This window comes from Fringilla coelebs (genome assembly GCF_963513975.1).
Source record: "Fringilla coelebs genome assembly, chromosome: 7".
Taxonomy (NCBI): domain Eukaryota; kingdom Metazoa; phylum Chordata; class Aves; order Passeriformes; family Fringillidae; genus Fringilla; species Fringilla coelebs.
In genome coordinates, this window is record NC_140035.1 from 22,676,507 (window position 1) to 22,696,890 (window position 20,384).

Below are 20,384 nucleotides of genomic sequence, written 5' to 3' on the forward strand. Positions count from 1 at the left end.
AGCCCCTAAGTATTTTAAATCCTATTTTTGGACATGAGTGACTCATCTACTGAAAGTACTTGCTTAAGTGCTGGGCAGAGTTGAGCCAGAGAGGTACTGGCAGGATGAACTTGCTTACACCATCACACCAGTGTTTCCTTTTCATTGACTCATTGTTTTGAGACTCAGTAGAGGCCGTGTGAGATTGAGTTTCCAGTAGCCTTTGTGTAGAAGAGGCCATGGTTAAATCTGCAGATGCTATCACTTATCTCTTTCTGCTGAGATTATTAAATATCTAGTGTATTTTTACTGTTAGCTTTATGATGTGCCTGTGTACACAAGTTACTTTTTAGCTAAACACGACTGTACCTACAACCTACAGTCTGCATTTTTGTCTTGTATTGAGTTGGTTGGTTGGGGTGTTCTTAAACATCTAAAGAAATGAGAATTCGAAACTTTATTGACTTTTTTTTTTCCTCTTTGAATGCTTTAAATCCACAGCCTTTTAAACATATTTTTATTCTTTTTAACTTTTCTCTCTAAGGAAGAAATACATGTGCTCTTAAACTCTTTCATACTTATGATTACTGCTTCCATCACTTGAAAAAGTTTGGATTTTGTCCTGACACAGAGCTTAGCTCTTCTGAAATCCTTATTTTTACATTAGTCCTTGTTTTGTCCCTATTTCTTAGCTTCCCTACATAATTTGGATAGATAGTGATAATATATCGGGTTATATACTATCTATAATACTATATTATATATACTATATATAATATAGTGATAATATATAGGGTTATAGGAAAGTATAAAAAAAGGTTCTACAGTGACTCTTTCTGGAATAGGTTTTTAAACGTTTTATCTGCTTCATTTCTTCTGATGAACTTGAGTATTTTTTTTGTGTTAGTGGTATGCTGAGAATCACAGCAATGCATCGTTTTTTAAGTAATGCTCTTGCTCCACTTCAGAGAATTCTGCATCTCCTGAAGTGTTTGCATTTCTGTGAATGTGTTTGCTCTCAAGCTTTTTCTACAGAGTGAATTCTAGAAGCAGACTTGCTCCTTTAGCTTGATACTCTTCTCCCCATAGATAACATATCCCAACCCCACCCACAGGCCCCCAATGTGAAGACAGGCTTGGCTCTGACAGGTATGTCAGCTGACTCGTGAGTTGAAAAATTGATTAATCACCCACTGGAGGTGACAACTTGTTGGTCTAGGCAATTAGGGTCAATAGTCTGTACAGGTTGAAGCTGCCAAAAAACCAAGACGGTGTAGAGGAAAGCCTGGAAATAACAGAAGGGTAAGAACAGCACAATGCTTAGGCATGTGCTAGATAGAATTTATCCTTTGTCAACAAGGAACCTATGAAGAACATTTTTTTAAAAATAACTTTCCAAGGCTGGCTGGTGGATAGGCTGTTTCTGACAAATGGCTGGATTGTCAACAGTTAATGACCTGGTTTACATTGGAGAACTGCATTTTTGTCTCATCTTTTGTTTCAGCAACTCTTTTTCTGTAGTGTAGTACAGGAACTGTAAAAGCAGCATAATAAATAAAGAAGGAGTCACAGACTTTATGGTGCAGAAAGCATGCTTTATTTCAAATGAACAGTTCTCAAGGAGGTTCAACAGCTACCAAGCTCTATTACTACATTAGGAGAACTAAAGCAAATTGAAGTGCAGGCTGGTATTTGATGTTGTAGCAACAGTTTGTTTTCAAACTGTGGTTCATTGCTTAGTTGCCTGGAAGTGACTACTGGGTGTCTAATACTACCACACAAACTCAATCACTGCACCCTAAGAACCTCCGAGATGGGGTACTGCTGCTGCACTTGAATACCTAAATAGCTTTGTTGATTAAGGGGATGGCCAGGTGATGTTACTTTTTTAAAAGCTATTCAGGCAGTCAATATGTCAGAAACAGTACACAGTGGGTGAACAAAGTGCTGGCCGCTCGCACTTTGTCCAGAAATTGTCAGTCAGGTATGAAAATTACGACATAATCAGAACAAATGTAAAACATTAAAGCAATGCTTACAGGAGGGTAATTGCAAACATCACCAATGCCTTACATTTCTGATTCAATATAAATATTTGTGCACATATGAAATACTGTGCACAGTATCATGTCTTAGGTGTAGGTAATCTTCAACAGGGAGCCTCTCTACCTGTTGAGGCATTCTTAGACATCAACAATGAGTTGAGGCACAAAAATTAGTTAAATGTTGAGCAGGGTAGTCATTTGCTAGGAAACTTTCCCCTACCAACTGTTAGTTCCAAAAGTTACGTTTCAAAATGTCATAAAATAAACGGTACAAAACTTCATAACCGTTAATTTCGGCTATATACAGTATGTACATGTCAGTGAAAAAAGTGTTTTAAATTCTTAGGTCAATAATGACTATAAGTCATAATGTATAGATCTGGACTTTGTCTCGTTCAGGTAGGTAAAAAAATATTTTTCTTTTATATTTACATATCAGATATTTCAGTCCATATATGAATCACTTGTAAAAATACAAGTGTAAATAATACAGATTAAGCTCTCTAAGGTGATCGGATATTTATATTCACAGTGGCAGAATCGGTACCAAATTCGTTCCCTAAATTCAGAGTGTAAAGTCCACCGTCATTCTTCTGGACATCCATGATGATGAGGGTGGTCAGATCTTCACTGGTTTCAATGTGGAATCTGCCTTGCTGGTCCTGACTGGTAATTTTTCTCCCTCTGCAGTACCATGTTATTTCAGGAGCAGGTTCACCCGAAAAGGCACAGGATAGTGTGAGAACTTTTCCTTCCTCAATGCTGATATCAGATGGGAGAGCTTCGATTTTGGGTGGTACTCCTTTATAAAACAGGGGAAGAAATACCAAGTTAGTCTGTTTTCACTAAGCAATGAAGCAGCTTTACTCTGAGGACTACTTCAGGATAGCTGAAGCACTAACTCTACCAATAATTGTAATGCTCACCTCTCAGACCTGATTTAAGCATTTTACTAGTTGAACTCTCCAGTTGAGCCATGCTAGATTTCCCCATAATACTGGTGGAGCTCATCTCTACAAAGGATTCTTTCATGGAGGACATGCTTTTGGCAGACATGCTTTCAAATTTCATTTCAGTCATGCTGCTACTGCTGAAACTGCTGAATGAAGCCTCTTGTTTAGAAGAAGCCATTTGAAAGGACTGAGAAGAAAAACTTTCGTGCATGCTTGCGTCGCCACTGGTCTTCAATACTACCTCTTTCGGAGGTTCTTCAACTAGAGCTGAGGGGCATTGCAAACATAGAAGGAAAAAGCAACAACATCACATTAACTAACAAAGTCATGCAGTTCTGTATGGTTAATTTTACAGAAATGAAGATGGCATACATTGCTTTCAATGGAAAACTGCAGCGGAGTATACATTTGTTTACAATCATTTGAGTCAAGATATCCAAATCACAAGCAGAAATTTAGAAATTAAAAAATAGGCAATGAAACTTACAGTATGTATGAGGTTCAAGGAAGACCATACATACTTAAGAAAAAACAGGTCATCACACAGTGTTTCTTATTAGAACAATTATTACAATTAGACACTGAGAAATTAATTGTGTGTGCTCAGTTCATATTTGTAGAAGCTGTGAAATATTTTCAGTTCTTAAAAACACAGAATAGTAAAATCTGTATTTCACTGCATTGTTTTGTAGCTATAAAGGGGAACAGGAAAGCTCAATCACTGCAGCTTTGCTTTAAACCCACACAGTCATGCAAACAAATCACAACCACACCTTGATGCTAGGAACTGTGATATGGTATAGCCAATAAAATAGTAAACCCAGTTCAATCAAGTTACCATAAAAATCTTGAACTGTGGAATGACTTCATTTTATTGTAACAGATTTTTTATTAAATGAGGAAAGAATAATTACCAGCACCAAGGTCATACTCATCCTAGAACAAATGCTCATAGCTTTCTCTTACCATGCACCTGTTGATGTAATAGAGCACCTCTGTGCTACTCTGGGTGTTAAAAAGATTTCTAATGCTGTTTTAGGGCTGCATATGTAATATACAAAAGAAAGATGAACGTCTTAAAATACTGAAGTCAACGCTGCCAGTGGATTTTATTGTAAGTCATTTTAGTAGACACACCACAGCAAAAAGTTCTGAACACAAGATCTGAAAAACAAACTTACGGAGTACAGTCAAAGATGCTGTAGCAGAACACTGCCCATGGTAATTTTTTGCCTTGACTGTGTATTTTCCAGTGTCACTCACTGTGGCATTTCGAATCTCAAGAGAATATATATTTTTAGAGCGAGATACTCTGAGGTGCGATGAAACTGCAATCTAAGGAGGGGAACAAAATTGGTTTCAATAAGATAAATTTTATTAATAATTCTATTTTTTCAGGTAAACATATTAAATGATTACTTACAGGTTGATTGTTCTTTAACCACTCAACTTCAGGAGAAGGCTCCCCAGAAACTTCACAGGTCAACAACACGTCTTGTCCTTCATTGACATTTTGAGACTTAGGCTGCATGATGAATGCTGGTTCGCTGGAGCGCTCTTTAGAAAGGGTCACAACGTACTGGCATTTAATAATGCCTTCATCAGTTTTACCCTCACAGGTGAGAATACCTTCATCCTTATTACTGGCCTTTTTGATAGTTAGCGTGTGATCACTTCCAGAGACGCCGTATCTGTAATCATCTGAATTTTTTAGCTCCATTCCATTCAGCACCCATTTTACTTCAGAGGCACCAGGAATGTTGGCCTTCAGTGTCACTTTTTGCCCTTCAGACATTGTCATTTTAGTTGAAGAAGCTGTAATTTCTGCTTTCAATTGTCTGACATCTTCTGTAACAACTGACTTTTTAATGACTTCTTGAACTGCAGATTTCTCTTCAGTTGCCACTACTGATTTCTTCTGACTAGAAACCATAAGTAGCTCATCTTCTTTCTGAACTGTTTTATGAGATTCAGTTACACCTCTCACCTGGGAATAGATATTTTTAAATACTTGGCCAGTAAACTGGAAGTTAGTTTTTGAAACACCTCCTTCCCCAATAATTTCACAGGTGTATTCTCCTTTATCAGATTCCGTGAGCTCATGGATTTTGAGCTCATAAGTGCCATCTGCTGCATAATGAAACTTGAAATGATGGTCTTCTTTCAGTTTTTTACCATCCTTATACCAAGCCACTTCTCTGACACTTAAAACATTGCTTTCAACTGCACAGGATAACTTCACCTTATCTCCAAGAGTTTCTGCTTTCAGATGTTGTTTAATCTTTGGTGGAGAAGCAGTTGGTAATTGTACTTTCTCTGTTACCATTTTGTCTCCAGGTGGTGACTTAGCTTTTGGGGGACTGCTGATGGGTTCAGGAGATTTCACTCGTTTAGGGGACTTCACTGGCTCTGGTGACTTTACACGAGGCTCAGGAGATTTGATCCTTGGAGGTGATGTAACTGTTTTTTCAGGAATTTTTGTTCTTTGAATGGTCAAAGTAAAATGGGCTTCCTGTCTTCCTTCAGAGTTTTCCACCACAACAGTGTAACTTCCTTCATCTGATATTTGGACAGAAGAAATTTCAAAGGTAGACTTGTACTGTGTTCGTGTTACTTGGAAGCGCCTTGAAGAAACAATAGGCTGACCTGCACGGAGCCATGTTATTGTTGGTGCTGGCTCACCATCAACATCACAGGAAAATCTTGCAGTTTCCCCTTCAGAAACTGTGATTGACCGTGGCTTTGTAAGGATTGTTGCTGGCAGAGTGCTTTTAAATGCTTTGTGTGAAGTCCTTTCTTCCAGTGATTTTTTTTCTGCTGCAGTGACTTTTTCTTCAGAAGCAGCATAGTGTTCATAGGATAAAAGTGATTCTCTTGTTGATGACACTTCTGATTTGACCTCTCTTACTGAGGAACTTGCTTCTGTTTCAGATGCTTTCTTAAATGAGGAGATTGCATATGCCTCTGTTTTTGTCAAGTCAGGCAAAATTGCCCTTGGTACTTCTTCGTCTTTCCTCTGGGAAGAGTAGGTAGTGTAATCTCCTCCAGTAACATCTAGTGTTGCATAATCAGAGCATTCCCCTTTGTAGTTTGTGCATACAGCTCGGTATGTTCCACTGTCATCAATGTGGCAGTCGAGAATCTCCAGAGTTAATACACCACTTGTATTGGTGAAGTGTATCTTACTGCTCTCTTGGAGCTCCACGCCGTTGTGGTACCACTTCACTTCGGCGGTCGGTTTTGACTGGACATTGAGAATGAACCTAGTGTTATGGCCACACGGTACCCGGTGTGAGCGCATTCTCAGGGTAATGCGAGGAGCATGGTCAAGGGTGAAAGGCTGCTGAGTCAGAACTTCATATTTCCTTTCCATTGTTTTTTGAGTTTTCAGAGCAGATTTCATGGACTCGTATCTAGAAAATATATCAAATCTTGCCATCCTCTCAAACCGGGAGAGAGATCGTTCACTAGAAACTGGGCTAGGTGAGCGTGGTCGAGTTCTCTCTGGTGTTGGGGATCTTCTCTCACTTTCTTCAGGAGGCCGTGAGCGAGGTCGAATTAATTCAGATACAGGACGCATCAACTCAATGTAAGTTGGAGAAAGGGATCTTCTTCTCCTTAGTAATTTAGAGGAAGGTGAGAATTCCCTGCGAGCATATTGCACCATTTCTATTTCTTCTTCTTCTTCTGATGTGATCTCAGTTATTTCTCTTTCCCTCCTTCTCCTGAGTCTACTCTTTTCTTCCTCTGCCATGTATTTGAGCTCACTCCTGTATCCAGAGAGTCGCTGATCAGTGCCAACAGGCCGGAGCAATTCTTCATCCTCCCGCTCATCCATTATTCTTTGCTTTTGTTTAGGTGGTCTGTAGGCAGCCCTGTCGTGACGTTGACGAAGCTCTGCATAGCTTGCACTTGTCTCAGCTTTAGTTGGAATGTGATAGCTTGAATACCTCAGCTCTCTTTTTCTTTCTTCCTCTGAACTGACCTGTGCTCCTGCAGTAGAATATCGAAGGGCAGACAGTTCAAAGCGTGGGGGGCTTCTGCTTGGTGGGGAAGCAGAAAAGCCTAATTCCAGCTCCTCTTCAAGGCGCAGTCTTTCCTCTTCAGTTCTCTTCATGGCTAAGTAGTCATCTATCGGCATGAGCAATTCCTCATCAGACAAGTCACCAAGCGACCGCCTTCTTGGTCTGTAGTGATATTCATACTCTGGAGATGGGCTACGCCGGCGTGCTGGTCTCACAATTTCAAGATCGTCTTGTGTCAGCTTTGGTATGCGCCATTTAGGCTTGTACTGATCAGAAATGCGAGGCAGCGGCATCACATAGAATTGCTCCCACCTGGAAAGACGTATGCGTTTCTGGCGTTTCTGAACAGTCCTCTCGAGTTTTCCTGGCATTTCATACTGGTCTCGCAGCCTCTTGTACCACTTCATGTCTGACAGAGGCACAAAGTGTTTAATTTGCTGATCTTCCTCAAGAGCAGCATGTTTGCGAGGCTCTGGGATCTCATATGGCATACGAAGTCTCCTTTCCTCCTTCTCCTTCTTTTCTTCTTTCTTAACTTCATATTCACCTTTAACGGTCTTTGTGCTAACAGCTGGTTTATATAAGATAGCAGCTTCTCTGAGAGCCTCTTGTGCAGTTTGGGTCAATGGAACAGCTTCAACCCCAGAAAGGATTTCTGCCATTCGTAAGGTCTTGTCAATTTGCCTCTGTACATGTTTCTCCCGCTCTTCTTCTGTCTTGTACTCACGCTTGACATATTTCAAGCGTTCAACTTTTAGATAAGCCTGACAGCTTGTAGATCCAGCACTGTTTGTAGCAGTAACTCTGTAGTAGCCACTGTCTTCTGGTAAAGTATCTCTGATGTGCAAAGCATAGTAATCTAAACCTTCATGAATTATATCAAAGTTGGGACCAAAGGATAGAGGTTGACCATCTTTCTCCCATGTCAGCGTTGGTTTTGGCACACCAGATACCCTGATCTCAAAACTGACATTTTGGCCTTCTTGACATTCAGCATTTGCCAGCAGTCTTTTAAACATTGGCCTGAGTGTGGCATCTGCTGGAGGGGGATGTGGAATCACAGTCAGCTTAGCTTTGCAGCTGTCTTCACCATATTTATTGCGTGCCACGATACTGTATTCAGCATCATCCTCTTCAGTGACATTATTGATGACAAGTTGATAAAGACCCTTGTCTGATTCGAAAGTATACTTCCTATCATCATCCCCAGGTTTGATTTTCTGGCCTGATTTGTACCATGTTAAGCGAGGTTCTGGGTGAACTGTTATAGTTACTCCAAACCTGACATTTTCTCCAACATATGCAGTGCGGTTATACAAAGGCAGAGTAAATTCTGGGGGATGCTCTAGTAGTCTCATAGTATCGACCCGTCGTTTGACTTTTCTAACAGTTCTGCATCTGTAGTGCTCAGAAATTTCTCTCACACCTTTAACAAAAAGTTCTGCATAAGAGCTGTCCTCACCATAATCATTCACCACCTTGCATCTGTAGGTACCATCATCTGATTTGGAAACATCTTTGACATACATGGTTGCCACACCATCTTCATATTTGATTTCGTATTTCTCATTGCTTTCTAATTGCCTCATACCGAAGTACCATGTTACTTGTGTGGACTCATCATAGTTTTCAATTGTACATACGTATTTGGCATGGCCTCCTTCTTCAGCAACATGATGCTTTATCTGCCCAGCAATAGGCCCAATGTCTATTGGGGCAACTTTAACTTTAGCCACTGTTATGCCTTTCTGGGATCTAATTGCGCCTCCACAGGAAATGCGGGCTACTGACACAACTGTGTTCCACTCCTTCTTTACTAGAGTTTGATAGTAACGCCTGTGCCTTAAGGTCTTAATGGTTTTGGTGCTGGTCTTTTCTGTCTGCTGTTTTAGCCACACGTGATTAAGCGCTTCAGCAGCTGTCATCCGAGATTTTCTTTCCTTTACTAGTAGGCGATCAATGAAGTCCATGGCTTCTATGCTTATGTCTTTGAATGCTTCATCCTCAAAGCTGTATTCAGCATTTAAAATATTTTCAATAACTTGTTGGTTTGTTTCAGCAATGAAAGGGTTAAGGCCACTGAGAAGTATGTATGTTAGAGCACCAACTGACCACATGTCTGTAGCTGTGCTGACCATGTCATGGTGATGTACTTCAGGCGCATAATATTCAGGAGAAGTGAACTGGAGTCTAAAGCTGTCTCCAGGCCTCAACTGTCTGGCTTGGCCAAATTCAACAATTTTAATTACAGAGCTTCTTCTTGTGAAGTAAATAATATTGTCTGGTTTAATATCAAAATGTCCAATGCTATGACGATGTAAAAATTCTAGTGCATCACAGACCTGGCGTACGTAATTTACTATTTCTCTTTCATTAAGTTCGAATGAAGCTGTGCTGATTCTTTCAAAGATGTCAACCCCAGAAATGAATTCAAAGATCATGACCAACTCTTCTAGGCTCTCAAATGACTCATGTAGATACAGGATATTTCGGTGCCTAGCAATGTTTAGGATGGAAATTTCTTTCTTTACCAAAACTTGGTCTGCACCCTTTACTTTGACAAATTTGGCCAGGTAAGTCTTTTTCGAAACTGCCTCAACACAGCGGTGTGCAATGCCAAACTGCCCGCGTCCAAGCTCTTCTGCAATCATGTACTTGTCATAGAGTTCCTTTGTAGAATAGTGACCTGCTTTAGCTGCCGTAATTTCTCTGGTTTCATCAACTTCTTCATCATAGTTCATTACTCTGGTCTTATCTTCCTTTGTTACCACTGGATCAGTAGGTTCAGAAGGCTGACTTTGGCCGAACTTGTTCTCCGCAATTACACGGAACTGGTAGGTGGTCTTGCCAAATAGGTTCACCACAGTGTATCGTGTTTCACGAGATTGTGCAACACGAATCCATCGCTCTGCTGTTGTAGCACGTTTCTCAACAATGTAGTTTATGATCCTGCTTCCACCATCAGTAGCTGGTTCATTCCAGGTTAAGTTGACTGAATCCCTTGAAACATCAGTTACCTTCAAACCTCTTGGTGGATCAGGCACATCGGCCACATCTAATTCAACTGTTTTTTGATCAATTCCAAATCTGTTTTTGGCACAAACAATGTAAAACCCTGCATCTTTTCTGTCAACACCATTTGGGAAAACAAGAGATGTGAATGACCGTGTAACAATGACTTGGTAGTGTCCATTAGTATCGATGAGATCTTGTCCCTTCTGCCACGTGATCACAGGGGGTGGCTTGCCACTGAATGGAATCTTGATGCTCACCACTTCCCCTCGGAGGGCATGAACAGCTCCCATGCCTTCCAAGTTTTTGGGCAAATGAATCTTTGCAGGAACTGGAATAGAAAGAGGAAGAAAAAACATGTAACCAAAAGCACACGAGAAGAGCATCAACAGTCTAAATATTCAAAATTAAAATGAATTTGTCTTGATTATCAAGACCCTTCATTCACCTTCAACATCCAGAGAGGCAGTGCCAGACACAGATCCTCCTTGGTTGGTAGCTCTAACTTGATATACTGTGGCATCATCATCTGTTACATTCGTGATGACCAGCTGGTAATATCCTCCCTTGAATTCCTGTATCTTGATCTTTTCCCCATCTGGCATGATTTCTTTGCCCTGTCTGTACCACTTGACAATTGGCTTAGGATGACCAGTGACTTTGCAGACAAATGTGGCATTGGCTTGAAATTTCACATTCAGATTCCTTAGTTCTTCCTTGAAATGTGGAGCTTTAATTGGTACATCAGATTTTGGAATAACTGGTTCAGATACCTCACTCCACTCACTTTCACCACCAAGATTTTCACATTTTACACGGAACTCATATTCAAGACCTTCAATAAGATCTTTCACAGAGTAGACTGTTTCACGAATTTCATCTGTTGTTACAGAAATCCACTTGTTTTGTTTTTTCTCACGCTTCTCAAGATAGTAAGTTCTAATCTTTGCACCGCCATCACTTGCGGGTGGTTTCCATGAGACAACGCAAGAATCCTTTGTGATAGCACTTGCTACTGGCTGGCCAGGTTGTCCTGGTTTATCTGTAAAGAATAACAAAGTTCAAAAACTGAAGTGAGCTTGCCTTACTAATTAATTACAGGGTATGCTGGTTTTGGCTGGGGAAGAGTTAACTTTCTTCACAATGGCTAATATGGGGCTGTGTTTTAGATTTGTGCTGAACACAAGGTTGACAATACAGAGATGTTTTTGTTATTGCTGAGCAGAGCTTACACACAGCCAAGGCCATTTCTTCTTTTTCTTACTTCCATGCTGGTGAGGAAGTTGGGGGTGCCTGGGAAGGTGGGAGGAGACACAGCCAGGACAGGTGAGCCCAACTGGCCAAAGGGATATTCCAGACCATGTGACACCATGCTCAGTACATAAAAGGGGGGAAGGGTGGGACATTGGAAGTGATGGCATTTGTCTTCCCAAGCCACTGTTACGTGTGATGGAGGCCCTGCTCTCCTGGAGATGGCTGAACACACGGGAAGCAGGGAATGAATTCCTTGTTCTGCATTGCTGGTGTATGCAGCTTTTCCTTTTCCTATTAAACTGTCTTTATCTCAAGTCAAGAGTTTTTCAGCTTTTACCCTTCTAATTCTCCCCCAATCCCACAGGTGGCAGTGATCAAACAGCTGTGTGGGGATGGGCTTAAATAAAAACACAGGGGCATATAGAAATTGATATTTTAGGCTCTACTTACCAAATGGAGGCTTTATAAAAACTACTGATGACACCTCCAGTGCTTCACTAATGCCATACATATTCTGAGCAGAAACACGGAAATAATAGCCTGCATTTTCAGTTAGGTTAACAATTCTGCAGGTTGTGCCTGAAATACTTGAAGATACAAGTTGCCATTCTGCCCCTTCCTTGGCTTCACGTTTCTCTATGATGTAATTGGTTATCATAACACCTCCATCATCCTCTGGTGGTTTCCAGCTTATCACCACAGAATTCTTCAGTATAGACTCTATAACAATTGGTCCTACTGGTTTATCTGGTTTATCTGTACAAGAAAAAGCATAAAATTTTTATTTTTTTTTCCAGTCAATATTTGAAAAAAAATTCCACAAAATACTGAAAAGAAAATTAATTACCTTGTATTTCCACATTAAGTACGGTGTCAACTGTTCCAAATGTGTTACTGAGTTGTACTTTGTACTTCCCAGCATGAGTCTTGTGCTGGACATTCTTAATAGCAAGATGAGTATACTGTTCTGTGTTCTCAATAGTAATTGTTTCTGATCCTCTCAAAGGCTTGTTGCCATGGAACCAAGTTATTGCTGGTACTGGCCGGCCAATATACACAACATGAAGGCGGAGGGTGCCACCTGCACCTGCATAGTATTTCTCTTTCAATGGGAAGCCAGGGTGGAACTGAGGAGGAGCCTGCAATAATAGCTTGCCACTAGTTTCAATTTCTCCAACATCATTGGTAGCCATACAAGTGTAGAGACCTTCATCCTCCTGTTCATCTGTCATTACTGTCAGTGTATGATTGCGTCCATCAGATGACATTTTGTATTTCCTGCTTTGTACCAGCTCTTTGCCAAAGCGGTACCATTTGATATCAGGCAGTGGTCTCCCAACAATCTGGCATGTCAGCTGAGCTGCCTCACCCAGTTTAGTTGTGACATCCTGCATTTCTTTTTTAATGGCAGGTGCTTCTCCAGCTGTGACAAAGAAAATAAGAAGAAAATAATGATGATTACTATGACATTTTCCTCTATTACTATATTACTGTAAATTAGTTTCCATTTATACGTGATCCTCTTGAGAGACTGTCCTTTGGGATAGTCATGTTAGCAAATACCACATAAAACAAATAGGCAGCATCTTAAATGCAGCACCATGGTTTATGACGTAGCAAATTACAGCAAATATCACAGCAAATGTGACAATGTATTTTTGCTTACATGTTAATTTAGTTTTCACTGCCATAGCAGTCCTTCGAGGTCTGCTGAGGCCAGTCTGATTTTCTGCAAAGACACGGAACTCGTATTCTGTGGCCTCTAGTAAACCTCCTACTGTAAACTGCCTGTCCTTGATGCGTTCCTTATTGCATTTTTTCCAGGTGCTTTCTCCAGACTGGCGATATTCAACCCAATAGCCGAGGATCTCTTTGCCACCATCACTTTCAGGTCGTTCCCATTCTAATGTAATGCTGTCTTTAGAGATAGAAGTGATCTCAATTTCTCCAGGTTGGCTTGGTTTGTCTGAAAATTAAAATAAATTAAAAATCAGTTTTTCTCTAAATGTCATTAAGCTGCTCTTCAAAAGATCTGTTAACGCGGACATTATCTTACCGAATGGATCCTTGCATACAACTGGTTCAGAAGCAGGACTTGCTTCACTTTCACCAATGTCATTTTGAGCAATGACACGGAATTGATATTCAGCATCTGGAACAAGTCCTGTGACTGTGTACATGGTAGTGGTAATCTGTGTCTTATTATGCCGGACCCATTTTTCTGTAGATGTCTCTTTACGTTCAATATAGTAGCCAGTTACACGAGAACCACCATCGTCTTTAGGTCTGGACCAGGACAAGTTGACAGAACTCTTTGTAACATCAAGGACTTCAGGTGGATTGTTCGGAGGCTCTGGTGGATCTGTTAATAATGGTAATAATAATAATAAAAAATAACAGTGACATGTAATTAATATTTCTGCATATATTGTTGCACTTTTAGATCATAATGTAGTTATTAATTTGGGGCTTTTTTTGAGTCTAAAGGAAAACTTACTTAGAGGTGTCTTTGGTACTGCTGGTTCTTCAGATTTGAGAGATTTGCTAATACCGAAATGGTTTTCAGCAGAAACACGGAAGTGATATTCCACATTTTCTTTGAGTCCTTTCACCACTAGTGATGTCCCTTTCACTCTAGAGTCAACAGTGTACCAGGCAGTCTTCGGTACTTCTCTTCTCTCAACAATATAACCCAGGATATCTGCACCACCATCATCTGTAGGAGGTCTCCAGCTCACTCTGACAGAACGAGCTTGTATATCATCATACTCGAGTGGTCCTTCTGGTGGATTTGGAATGCCAATCACTCTGACTTTAATGTACACGGCTTTCTTGCCGCACTTGTTTTCCAGTACCAAATCATAGGTGCCTGAATCTTCTCTTTCTGCATCTTTGATCACAAGTTCTGTGTGAGTCTCAGAAGTCGCAATCATGGCCCTCTTGCTGATGTCCTGTCCTTCTTTTGTCCATTTGCATACTGGAATTGGCTTACCCTTAATGGGTATTGTAAGCCTGATTACTCCTCCTTGCCTCACCATGAGACCTTCTTGGTATTTTTCATCAAGTTCATAGTCAGGATATTCTGCAAACAAAAATAACATGTTATGCTATGTCATTCTACAGATGATATCATACCTGCTTTAGGCAAAAAATTTTTTTAGGACAGCTTTCAACAAGAGCTATGGCTTGAAATGTCTTACCAAGCATTTCTGTAATTTTGACTGTTCCTGGAACGTCAGCAGGTTCTCCTGGCCCACCAGCATTACAGGCTAGCACTCGGAATCTGTACTCTGCACCTTGAGGAAGATGTGTCAAGGTGTATTCCCGAATCTTGGTTGGTGTAGTATTGCATTTGGTCCATTCAAATTGATCAACCTTCTGCATCTCAATTAAGTAGCCAGTAACTTTAGAACCACCTTCATCTTCTGGTGGACTCCAAGCCAGGGAGACAGATGTTCTTGTAGTATCAGTGACTCTTGGATTCTGAGGTTTACCTGGAGGAGCTGGAAGAGAAGATCAGATAGGCAAGTGGGATTTGTTTCTATGAATATTCAAAAGATGAAATAAATGCTAACTTGCAACTTACAATCTGTAATAAGTCTATAGTGAATTTAAAAAGGAAAACTTTGAATGAAAGATTTTCACTAATATTTTGTTTTCTCTAGTTAGAATCTCATTGTTAGTACACCCAGAAAAATTTCCAAATTAGAATTAATTCTACCATAATGTAATTCCCTTCTACCATCATGTGTCTAATCTGTGTAGGAAATTACTTACCAATTGGATCTCTGGCAACAGCAGACTTGGAAGGACGGCTGGGTTTCCCAGTGCCTCTGGCATTGATTGCTGTCACCCGGTGCTCATATTCTAGTCCTTCAACCAACCCAGTGGAACGGTAACGAGTCATGGTGACTGGAACTTTGTTTGCACGGATCCATCTATCTGCTCTAACTTCCTTGCGTTCCACAATATAACCAGTAATCTGTGAGTCACCATCATCTTCTGGAGGATACCAAGTCAATGTCATGCCATCTCGAGAGATATCAAACACTTCTGGAGTGCCAGGAGGACCAGGAATACCTGTAAAAACATGGCACGCAATTAGTGAAGAAAGTGTCAGACAACTTTATACACTGGTACGATGTGGCATATTGTGAACAACAATGTAATATCAATGTCTTTTCAAACTCTTTTATTAGCAGGTACCTAAGTAATTTAAGAATCAGGTAAAACTTCTTGTTTTGTAATTTTTCAAGACTGATGGTAGACCTGACCAGAAAATCCAAGTTTACCATCCATGTTCTGTGCAGTACTTCTATAATACCTATACAGATTTATGGATGGCATTTTTCATCTGGAAAATAACTTGATTACTGTGCATCATAATGCACAATTTTATCTGGCAAAAGGAAGTAGCAACATCTAGAAAATTCTAGTATATGTGTGGATAGATAAGCCAATTTAAATATATATTTTTAATTTTAAAAAGAGAGAATTGAGATTGAACAAAAATTCAGACTTACGGATTCTGCTCTTGCATTCTATAATTTCAGACTGCAGGTAAGATCCAATCCCAAAGCGATTTGTAGCAGCTACACGGAACACATATTCTGCACCTTCAACAAGTCTGGTGAACTTAAATGTCATCCTGGTTACTGACTCTGAAACTGGCAGCCATCCAGGACGGTGAGCATCACGCTGTTCTACCACATACCCACTAAGGGCAGCTCCACCATCCAGCTCAGGAGGCTCCCATGAGATGGTTACATAATTTGCATCAATTTCATCAATTCTGATAGGTCCAATAGGTGGTCCAGGTTTGTCTAGGGAAAAAAAAAAAAACAGGTTTACAAAACAGGTGCAAAAAAAAAAAATCATATTTTGCATGTAAAAGTTTAAATGGAAGGTCAGGGACAATTATTTATATGAACTCTTACCAAGGATTATAACCTTTAATGTATCAGTAACTGTTCCAGTTGCGTTCTTCAGTTCCAGTGTATATTCCCCTGTGTCATGTATGGTGGTCTCACGCACAGTTAATTTGGCCGTTTTGGCAGAAGTCTCCATTTTGATGCGTTCTGATTCTTTTAGTTTAGAACCAGCAAAGAACCAAGATGCAGTTGGAGGTGGTCGTCCTTCAATTGGAATGGCTAATTCAATGGGCTTGCCAGCAGGCACATGGATTGTCTTCTGAGGTATTCCAGTGAAATCAATTGTTGGTAGAACTAGGGAAAGCAAATAATTGATATTTTAAACACCTGCTTTGTACCTATCACATTAATTTGGTGTAAGCTTGACCCTATTGCTTCCAACAGCTGACACCTACCTTTTCGGTCTTGAACGGTGACTGCTGTGACAATCTCACGTGGTTCCGACACGCCCTTCTGATTCTGTGCCCTGACCCTGAACAAGTACTGTTCACCTTCGTTGAGAGAGATAATGGTGTGCTCGTAGACAGTGGGCTTCAACGTCACTACCTTCAGCCACCTCTCTGTTCCAGCTTTGCTGGCCTCGATGACATAGCCAGTCAATCTGCTGCCACCATCATGCAGTGGCTTCTCCCAAGCAAGTGTAACAGTTGATTTAGTGGTGTCAATCACTTCGAGCTTTTGTGGTACCATGGGGACATCAGATACCAGTACTGCATCAGATGTTTCACAGCCTTCACCAATGCCGTAAATATTTTCTGGTAGTACTCTGAAATAATACAGAGCTCCTTCCAGAAGTCCAGTAACTCTGTAAAATGTCTTGCTGCATTTGGTAGTGACAGTCTTGTAAGCTCTCATGGAAGCTTCACGTTTCTCAATTATGTAATTGCTGACTGGGGCTCCACCATCAATGACTGGAATGTCCCAAGTAAGTGTCACAGAATCTTTTGATACTTCCTTAATCCTCACTGCAGGTGGTGGACCAGGTGTGTCTAAAACAAGCAAACAATTTTTTTTTTACATTTTTGGATCTTTTCATTTTACAGTCAATGATTACTTCTGCATAAAACAAAAACACTGGGATTTGATTTATAAACTAGCACAGCTCCAGAAATTATGGATTTTCCTTTGGATTAGATAGTTTCTCTGACTTCTCATTCTCATGTTATTTAAAATGCAAACTTCCTTTGGAAATGAATGACACTTATTTCAAGAATGCACAGTGCTGTAAAGCTCACAAACAATTGTAGCAGTACTTACCATACACTTTCACAGAAATAGTTGCAGATTTTTTCCCTGATTGATTTTCAGCCTCAATGATGTATTTTCCAGCGTCATACCGATTAACTTTATCCACAATAAGCAGAGTGTAGCTGTCTGTAGTATCAATAATACCTCGGCTTACAAGGTCAACACCCTGCTTGCTCCATGTGATTACAGGAGCAGGTCTGCCGGATACAGAGACCATTAGGCGCAGGGAGCCACCAGCTCTGACTGTAACTGTCTTCCTCAGATCATCAGCAAGCTCAAGTTCAGGTGTTTCTGATGAAGGGTATAAGAAATATGGAATTAGTTAATCTTACAGAAGTCCTAAAGGAAAATATAGTTTCCTTAAAATAGATATTAAGTTTTCAAATTACCTATTCTTTCCACAGGTTCTATTTCCGCTGATGATTCGCTAAATTCACTCATACCATTCACGTTCGTTGCAGCAACTCGGAATTGGTATTTCTGGTTTGTTTTAAGACCCGTCACGGTGAACTCAGCATTCCTCAGAGTGGCGGCTGTATGTGCTCGATACCACTGTTCACTGCCTTCTTCTTTCATTTCAAGAACGTAGCCTAAGAGGTCAGCACCACCATCATATGTGGGCTTTGACCATGCTAAACTGATGCTGTGCGTTGTAGTATCCACAACTCTTGGAACTGAAGGCGATGCAGGAGTGTCTTTGAAAAAGAAGAAAATGCATTTTATATTGGTACAGAAAACAGTTTACAGCTAAGACCAATTTCCAGACAGCTAATTCCAGGAAATACATTTAATATGAACTATAACTGGGTTTAAGTTATTCCAATACTATCTAGTACACTGAGTTTATGTGTGGTTATGGGTTTCTCAGTTAAAGTGTCAATGTGAGTTAATGCTCCATTACTATAAATAAATATTAAAACATGTTTTAAGTACAGAAACTTACATGATGGTTCTTTACATAACATGTATTGTGAAGCTTCACTGGGTTCACTGTTTCCAGCAGCATTCACTGCAGTGACACGGAATTGGTACTGGCCCCCTTCCATGAGACCAGTGACTTTCAGTCTGGTGTCATAAATGGTATAATCTCTATTCACTCGTGTCCAGCGCAGACTCTTCCTTTCACGTTTGTCCACAAGATAGTCCTTAATCTCACTGCCACCATCCGATTCTGGTTTCGACCACTGAATAATGATATGCTCCTTGCCAACACTCACTTCTTCAGGAGCACCAGGCTGTCCTGGAATAGCTATTTTTTTAAAAGGTGAGAAAAAAAAAGAGATTGTTCAACACATTGTTTATCCATGAGAATCATTCCACAAATTCTGATGCAGAATGGAAGGTAGTAACACTTACTGAAAGCATTCCTGGCAATCACAGTTTCTGATTCAAGTGGAACACCTGGTCCATATTTGTTGACAGCTCTCACACGGAAAATGTATTCATTATTTTTAATAAGTTTTGTTACCACAGTTGATAAAGTCTGGCATTCAGCCTCAACAATAACCCAGTGAAGTCTGCTGGTTTCACGCCTTTCTATGATGTAGTGAGTGATTTCTGCACCTCCATCTTCCTCAGGAATGTTCCATGCCAGAGTACATTTCTCTTCTGTTACTCTGCTAATTGTGATTTTGCCTGCACATGGACCTGGTGAATCTGTGTAGGAATCAAAATAAATACTGTCATTAGTGGCTAAAGAAAAGCTTCTCATTCTTATTTAAAAGAACGCTAATTTTTTTCAGTATCCTAAGTATTAATTATAATCACGGGATACATACCAAGCACCTTGACAAGAACAGAAATTTGTTTCATCCCACTGGCATTTTTAACTGTCAGGGTATATTTTCCACTGTCACTTCTGTCACAGAACTTGATAATTGCAATAGCTCGTTTGCTGGTATACTGCAGAGATATCTTTTCACATAGCTCCAGTTCCCTGTCACCTTTGGACCAGAAGACTTTTGGTTCTGGTTTTCCACCAACGGCTGCATCAAGAACAAGATCTGATCCAGCTCTAATGCTCAAAATTTCTCCCTGCAGTCTGGCATCAAGTTCTGCTTTTGGTGGTGCTGGAAAAAGAGATTTGGAAAAAAAATTACATGACAGTACTAAAAATAGAACATTATGTTTTTAATTGTTCCAAGTAAATATTTCTTACTGTATTCATCTTTGCAAATGACAGCACCAGTTGATTCAGACCCTTTGCTAATCACACCAGCAGCATTCTTTGCTAGTACACGGAATTCATAGGCTTCGTCTTCACTAAGGGCTGTGACAGTGAAAAAGTTTTCTGAGACAATGGTGTAATTGCATTTCAGCCAGCGTCCATCACCAGATTCGTTATATGGTTTGCGCTCAACAATATATCCGATTATTTTGCTTCCGCCATCATAAAGTGGAGGTGACCAGCTCAGCGACACTGTAGATCTGGTGACATCTGTTACTTCTGGTCTTCCTGGTGGATCTGGAGGAATAAAGCAGAAAAAATGAGAAATGAGAAATGCAGTACTATTTTAGCTTAAATAACAACGTAACTCTAAAAATAACACTTACCAACTGGATTTTGAGCCACTACAGGTCTGGAAGCTTCACTGGCTTTGCTAACACCTGCAGCATTTAGAGCATAGGTTCTGAATTGATATTCTAGGCCTTCCACCAACCCCGTGACTTTATAGTTGCAGTCACAGCATGGCACTTTGTTCTCCTTCACCCAAAGGATGGTGTTGCGCTCCTTCTTCTCCACCCAATATCCAATGACTTTGCTGCCACCATCATGATAGGGTTCCTCCCAGCGAATGGCCATGGCACTTGCAGACACAGAATAGACTTCTGGCCTTGAGGGTGGGCTTGGTGGGACTAAACATGAAAAAGGTGGGGAGGAAAATGTTAATAATTGTAAAAACCTCAGTCAGAAGAAAAGAACAAGTTTTGAGAAGT

At 40.3% G+C, this 20,384-nt stretch overlaps 1 protein-coding gene across 1 annotated transcript in view; it reads right to left on the bottom strand.

Moving 5' to 3' along the window:
* Positions 1 to 1,559: 1,559 nt before the first annotated feature.
* The window catches only part of TTN (titin), a 238,891-nt gene continuing 220,066 nt past the window's right edge, over positions 1,560 to 20,384 (bottom strand). Inside the window, exons 263-284 of the mRNA XM_084209604.1 lie at positions 20,001 to 20,303; positions 19,606 to 19,911; positions 19,226 to 19,516; positions 18,804 to 19,103; positions 18,391 to 18,696; positions 17,837 to 18,142; positions 17,457 to 17,738; positions 16,595 to 17,188; positions 16,206 to 16,493; positions 15,792 to 16,091; positions 15,046 to 15,348; positions 14,469 to 14,771; positions 13,766 to 14,350; positions 13,325 to 13,630; positions 12,935 to 13,234; positions 12,116 to 12,691; positions 11,719 to 12,024; positions 10,463 to 11,056; positions 4,401 to 10,345; positions 4,159 to 4,312; positions 2,951 to 3,244; positions 1,560 to 2,826 (exon numbers count right to left, since the gene is read on the bottom strand). Coding sequence (XP_084065730.1) covers positions 2,528 to 2,826; positions 2,951 to 3,244; positions 4,159 to 4,312; positions 4,401 to 10,345; positions 10,463 to 11,056; positions 11,719 to 12,024; positions 12,116 to 12,691; positions 12,935 to 13,234; positions 13,325 to 13,630; positions 13,766 to 14,350; positions 14,469 to 14,771; positions 15,046 to 15,348; positions 15,792 to 16,091; positions 16,206 to 16,493; positions 16,595 to 17,188; positions 17,457 to 17,738; positions 17,837 to 18,142; positions 18,391 to 18,696; positions 18,804 to 19,103; positions 19,226 to 19,516; positions 19,606 to 19,911; positions 20,001 to 20,303 — 13,241 coding nt within the window. The 3' untranslated portion in view covers positions 1,560 to 2,527. The remainder of the gene's footprint in view (positions 2,827 to 2,950; positions 3,245 to 4,158; positions 4,313 to 4,400; positions 10,346 to 10,462; positions 11,057 to 11,718; positions 12,025 to 12,115; positions 12,692 to 12,934; positions 13,235 to 13,324; positions 13,631 to 13,765; positions 14,351 to 14,468; positions 14,772 to 15,045; positions 15,349 to 15,791; positions 16,092 to 16,205; positions 16,494 to 16,594; positions 17,189 to 17,456; positions 17,739 to 17,836; positions 18,143 to 18,390; positions 18,697 to 18,803; positions 19,104 to 19,225; positions 19,517 to 19,605; positions 19,912 to 20,000; positions 20,304 to 20,384) is intronic.